Here is a 6,938-nt window from a genome sequence, read left to right as displayed (position 1 = left end):
GTCAGCGGCACATACAAACAACTGCAGTTTTTTTTTTAATTTTAAGTTGTAAAATACGATGAGATGGGTTTTTCCTAACAACATTAACCTGAGTGAAAAGTAGAAAAACGAGCAGCCTTTTAAAAAATTCCTGCAAAGTTATATAATGACAGAAAATATTTAATGCTTAGACGATACACCCTTCAGACTTTTGCACATCTGATAACAATCTTTGCAGTCAAGCACATATATTAAATGCTTTTTAGTCGTCCTTGAAAATAGTCCCCCCAGACCATGGTAGACCTCATTTAGCCTGTTGCTCATGTAATAGCATAGAAAAATTAAAACTAATAATGCTACATACTTGGCTAAATCAACATTTCCCTCTTTGATATGTTCAATAAATATGTCGTGGAGATATAACTGTCAGGGTGAAGACAAAGGAGAAACATTAACGGTGCTGTTCACTTGTTTGATCTCGTGTTCAGTGGGTAGATGTGCACAGCCATAGAGATGAAGCACCTTCAGCCTAAAAGGAGACAAACATGGAACCAGATCATTGGTGCCAGCATGCATTTTTCATATTTTGTAACTACAGAAAGACTTTTGATTTGGGTATAGATTGCTCCTTTATTCTGCCATGTCACTCACTTATTAGATCACTAGCAGCTGACTTTCCTATTTTCTAATAATTTCCACCAAACAGATCATCATTGTATTAATTACTGCAGTGCTGACATGCTTTATTTTCATGGTCAGTTACAGTGTGCTCATGATATAATGGAAGGAGAGTCTTTTTTCGCAACTTTCGTAACTGTCATATGTTACGAAAACATCACAGAGTTTCACACTGGATAATCATGTCTCAGCATGTAATTTGTTTAGTGTGGCACTCATATATGGTTTTACACTTGTATGAACTTCTAAAAGATTGTTCAATTGAATTTAGGAGACAGATACAATATAATGAGCATAGTGTCAACTCAGGCAGACCCATTAATTAAATGCAGCCCACAGTCCTGTGACATCAGCTGACCTCAGAGCCTGTCCTCAATATTTGATGGCTCAGCTGATATCCTTCTGCACATATTATTAGGATATTTTATAAAAGGTTCACTATTTAAGTTGTCCCAGTCTCCCCGCTACATCCCCGATTCTCCTTTTCATGTGGCACAGCTTCACCAGATGCTACTACAGTCCATCCAGAAAGTACTTTTTTTACACATTTGATTGTGTTACAGCCTTATTCTACACACACCATAATTCTACACGTACTGCCCATCATTGATAAACATCATTTATATATGAGCTAATTATAATTTTATCCTGTAAAAGGTCATGGGGGGTGAACCTAATGTGTTCATGTGTGCTACATTTAGAACTGCAACAGTGGAAAACCTTTGACATTTAAATATGTAGAGAAATTAATAGAAATTGAGTTTGAAAGCGTGTGAAGAGCAGCTACTGCAACCTTCTGAAACAATGTATTGATACATCCTTGTGTTCATTCTGCTCAGTGGAATTAATGGCAGTACACACTGACTCTGCATTTTGTGCAGAGAATAAAGAAACATCTTTGAATGTGTGTTTTTACCTCTTGCAATGTTGGCAAAGCTTCAGTATTTTCTTTACGGTGATGTGGCAGAAACTGAGTTTGATGGTATGAAGATGTCTGTTGCAGTAATTTGCTAGCAGAGAAACCCTGGGTCACATCATGCATGCACAACACACACACACACACACACACACACACACACACACACACACACACACACCCATTATGTATGTAGCAGCAACATCAACACTGCTTTAGCTGTCAAGTTTTTGGTTGGAGCAGACAGAATCCATTCAGGTGAGGGTTCACTTGTTCGTCACTAACACTGACACTAGCACATTGATCACATGTGGTGTGACGTGCTTTGTACCCTCTGTTTCCGGTGCTGGTGGAGCTGAGATCCAGCTGCTGAAGTCTTGTGCAGCCCAGAGCCAAAGACTGAACACCTGCATCTGTTACTGCTTTACAGCCACTCACATCAACAGCTCTAACTCACACAAACAAAAACCCACATGGATATCATAGATGTTAGTTGTTAATATGTCAAGTATGAAAATATGAATTTTACTTTTTATTTTCTAAAGTAAAACATATTTTTTTATACAGTTCCTCTGGATTTTTTTTTTTTTTTTTTTTTTTTGCTTTTAACTGGAAAAACAAACCCACTCTCCTGAAATGTTGTGATTCACTTTAAGGCCGGTTTTTATTGATAAGAACACAGCTGGCAACGGTTGGTTCTTATTAATTATGTGCACTTTGCTTCCCTTTGCATATGTGTGGATACCTGATACAAGGTGAATATTTGCTGATGCTATGCAGTGTCAGGTCAGTGACTCCAGGACAGGAACTGAAGGACAGACTCTGAAGTTCAACGCAGTTCTGGAGCAAAGTATCAACTATGGCATGAGTGACCTGTTAGCGGCAGGGACTACATTTAGAGCACTATTAAAGACAGAGCTGCAACTCCATAAACATTCAATGTGCAGATTCAAATTGAGTCACAGAAAACTATCCACCTGTAGTCCTGTGAGATTCAGTGAAATGAGGCTTTTGAGCCGTGCTGTCAACCCAGTGAGGCTGTTTACGGTGATTTTTGGCACTCGTCCGATGTTTAGATGCTGAAGGCCGGGGCACATCTGGATGTATGAAGACATGCAGAAATGTACAAGGAGTTACTTTTTCACACGCTAAAGCATGTTTAGTAAATGAAGCTCTGCAGAGCATCATAGTTTGTTTTTTTAATTTTATATTAATAGTATGTGTTTTTAACTGTTATATCAAAATTTAGCACCTCATATACTGTCTGTAGCCAGGATGAAGTAAGGAACTGACAGCCAAACACCTCCAACCTGCACAGGCTAAAAGACAATGTTGTAAACACCAAAAACAACAACATGACAATCTTTATGTGGTGGTTATTTAATGTCCTTCAGATAATCACATCTCATTCTTCACGAGACGAAGCAGTATTTATTTCAAATAATAAAAACATTCAGTGTCCAGGAATTCAAACTAAGCTTAAAATAAGGATTGCGAGGATTAACTAAGGATTATCTGAAACATAAGAGCAGCGTCTTTCGAGGCTTAGACTTGAGGATGTGAGGTGTCAGCCACTACAAGCCATTATCAGAATAACATTATAGTTTTTCTCTTTGATGCAATTTTCACAACTCCTCCAGTTATTAAATCAGTTAAGTCAGAGGTTTCAAGGTTTTATGCCAGTGGCCACAACAGCCCACTGTGATCTTAAGTGGGCTGGACCGATGAAAATCCCCTTTCTGTCAGTGCAAAGACATTTAATCCCTGCAATATCTCAATAGAAGAAAAAAAAAGTGCAAATTCAACAACACCCTGAAATTCTCTGTCTGACAGAGAGACTGTATTTCACGTCTGAAGTGTAATTCATATTTCAACTTGACTAAACTAAAACTCATCTGACAACCACTTGAAGACATCCCCCCAAAAAACCCTTCATGCACGATATTTACAAAGACAGTTTATCCAGAGACAAACATGCATGTGCATTATGGGACACTTTCTAACCCCCACCTAAGCCTACAGTGTAGCATGAGTTATACCACCATTAGCAGTAAATGTGTTAATAGGGAAGGATTCTGACCTGTCTTTGTGTTTCATGACAAGTTCTTTCAGAGGGTCATCAGTGACATGACAGCCATTCAGGACAACAGATTTTAGTCTATAGAAGAAGAAACTAAGTTATCCGCCCATGTCAGATTCTTTATCTGGTATTATAACAGAGGTTAAGAAACTGGATGGACTGATTTCAACAAACACTTGGCATCAGTGGGAAGGGAAAACTTAACAGTAATAAAACTCAGGCAAAACCAAACTCATGGAAGTGCGAACATCTACCGGTTGTGGATGGATGCATGGATGGACAGACCCACAAATATGACGATATAATATTTTCACCATACAACATGGCCTTCCTTACTCTGAGCACAGTAAACAATTCAACATGTAAAACATTTTTTTTACTTCACTATGATAAAAATGGCAAGAAGTCAATTATACACAACCTGTGGTCAGGACAAAAATCATCACTTCATCATTTAAAATGATGACTTTTTTAGAGTGAAGGTTTTTACTTTTTTAGAGGTTTAGAGGTTAGGTCAAGGCAGTTAGTGGGAGTTGTTAGGGTCACTGTAACATCCTCCTGTGTGCGTACTTGTTTAAATGTCTTCATGAGGACCATAAATTGGCCTCTCACTGTATTCATGGGGACCAACAGTCAATGTGGGGACTAAATGCCGGATTTCATGAATTTGAAGGCATGCTAAAATGTTGTATTTAGGTTATGGTTATAATTAGGTCATGATTACTCAGTAAGCCGTGAAAACAAACATATGTGTGTGTTTACTGACCCTTTTCTGCAATCCGTCAGAGCTTTCACTCCTGTGTCTGTTGCTCCACTCCAGCTTACATCCACACTAGTCACGTGATCACAGCACTGACTAATCACTGACAACATCTGATCACCATGGAGAACAGGACCAATACAACTTGTGACCCTGAGTTCCTGAAATGATTGCATGACTTTATATTCACGATACTTGCACTGCTGTCACAAAATACTGATGCAAGCCGCAAAATATCACATTTTACCCACTTTACATCTATGAGACTTGTGACCAGTGATGGAAGATGCATTCAGAGTTTGGGTTCAATAAAAAAGTGTCAGCACAAAAAATAGATAATGAATGTGATTTTTTTACATAACAGTCAGACATAACTCTAAGTTATTTTCACAGCCTTTCAGCAGAACTTCCGATCCTTAATGCCACCTCTGCATGATTATCATTTAGTTATTTACCCTTTTGAATCATATTTTTGTATTACTTTTCTTGTTATTGGATTTTTTTTTTTTTTTTTTTACCTTAAGCGAATTCCTACACAGTGAGAAAAACATCTGCAGCCCACCAGAGCAGACAGAGAGGCCACTGCAGCTATACAGAAACAAACTTCGAGGACAACGTCTGCCCACACACAGCAACCACTGGTCAGTTAAAGCCGAGTTTTCAAGCCTTAGATTTTTCCCTTGAAATAGGAGTAAAACATAAACTTTTGTTTAATGTATGCAGCTTTTTTGTTAATTCAAAACTCTGAACTGTAGTTTCTATGCATGACTGTGCAGGTCAGTGTAATCATGTGTATGTTTGTTTAGGTAACATTAGAGCACACACCAGCTGGAAGCTCTTACATCATGAGAACGTACCATGTGCTGCTACTTGGAAAAGTTTAGAAAATCCCTCTGACATCTGTCCTGTGTTTGATCTGAATTTTAGCAGAATGATACTTAAATCTAGCTGAAGTGTTTACAAAACTACAGGTTCACTCACACAGTGAGTGATCAGATGCCAGTGCATGCAGGCGGTGGCAGACCTGCACCACTCTGGATAAATCCCTATGAGGCAGCAGAGACAGGATGGACAGCCACACCTCATCAGGCAAACACAACCAGCAGTCTCTTACAGGGACGCCTGCTGACTAGCAGGTGTAACGACACCATAACATGCAAAACAGAAAGTAGAGGGATTATTTTAACAAGACACTGTGAAATGTTACGAGCGATGTTAAGATTTTTACATGAAAACACCAGATAGACTTGGGTTTTAATCAGAAACTGTTTAAAAAAAGGTTAAAACTATGTGTGCATGTAGTAAAGATTTCCTACCTGGTATTCAAAGGTATTGTCCATACTGACATCCGTGGAAGAGTCTGTAAGTGCGAACGAAAGTTACACATTATATTCTGATGTAAAAACAGCGCTAATTCTGAGCATTTACTTGGTTAAAAAGTGAAACGCATAAGTAAACATTATATTGGCTTGTTAACCAGAATGTCTGATAAAGAGTGAAATGAATTATACATAAGTTTCAACAGATGGAGCAAATTTGTCATGTGAGATGTTGGTGACTGAGCTTTCCTTTGAGCTTCTGTTTTTTATAGCACTTTATCATCTTTTTGCAGTTTTGTCTGTAATTTTGATGTCAAGCTTACACTCACATGATGTAAGTCCAGAGTCATCATGATGAAGAGTGTGTGTCTGTACAGGTTGCGGGATCAGATTCAGTTTCTTTGTGTACTTGATTGCTTGTTGATGTCTGCAGGAGACAAAGGGTGAAGTTCAACTTGTCATCATCACACACTAGACAAAATTATTTGGCTATTAAAATTAAAATTTAGTTCATATACCCTTAGATAAGAAGAGAAAAGTGTACATCAGGAGAGAGTAGACGTCTGGGGAAACTTAACGAGTTTTTCTAGTATAAACTTTTTCAAAGGTTATGAACAACTCTCCAAACACTAAATAAGCTAACCTTGGAAATCTTTCTCCCAGTGAATTATCAGTGAGGATCCAGCGAGCTCTATCTCCAGCTCTATTTTTCGGATCTTTGAGAATCCTCTGATGATCTGTACTGTCTGGATGATGTCTAATCCTGTTTTGAAGCAAACCTGACCACAGACACAAGAGGAGGGAAAGACATATTAGCAAACTGCTTAAACCTTTTCATCTCAGCATTCCTTGAATTACTGTATTTATTTGTAAAACCCCTTGGCACCTTGCTGTAGAGCACTTATGAGTCATAAATAACTCCATGACAGGCTGATTTTTTCTTCCAAGGATAGAAGTGAGGAAATTTAGTTTTTGAGAAGAAACAAAAAAGAAATGAAAAGCCAAACATTAATGTCCAAATTTAAAATTTGATCATCTTTTTTTCTGTCCTGTTTATCTCATAACCTAAGGGTTCATTTTGTGACAAAGTGAAAGCATCTTTACACCTTGATAGTAATAATTAGCAATGCCACATTTTTAATCTTTTGAATAAATTAAAACTAGAATTTTTAAGAAACACCCATCCATCTGTCTTCTTCTACAGAT

At 37.9% G+C, this 6,938-nt stretch overlaps 1 protein-coding gene across 1 annotated transcript; it reads right to left on the bottom strand.

The window, feature by feature from the left end:
- Positions 1–405: 405 nt before the first annotated feature.
- On the bottom strand, positions 406–4,964 carry LOC134638296 (F-box/LRR-repeat protein 2-like). Its single transcript, XM_063488811.1, has 9 exons — positions 4,932–4,964; positions 4,420–4,574; positions 3,654–3,731; positions 2,826–2,892; positions 2,551–2,670; positions 2,319–2,446; positions 1,905–2,021; positions 1,574–1,681; positions 406–508 (listed from the first exon to the last, which is right to left on the bottom strand). Exons 1-9 carry the CDS (start codon positions 4,962–4,964, stop codon positions 406–408), a joined length of 909 nt encoding a protein of 302 aa, XP_063344881.1.
- Between the last annotated feature and the right edge of the window lie 1,974 nt (positions 4,965–6,938).

Source organism: Pelmatolapia mariae, linkage group LG12, assembly GCF_036321145.2.
Source record: "Pelmatolapia mariae isolate MD_Pm_ZW linkage group LG12, Pm_UMD_F_2, whole genome shotgun sequence".
Classification (NCBI taxonomy): domain Eukaryota; kingdom Metazoa; phylum Chordata; class Actinopteri; order Cichliformes; family Cichlidae; genus Pelmatolapia; species Pelmatolapia mariae.
The sequence above is the reverse complement of the archived record's forward strand: the minus strand, read 5'-3'. Positions and strand labels throughout refer to the sequence as shown.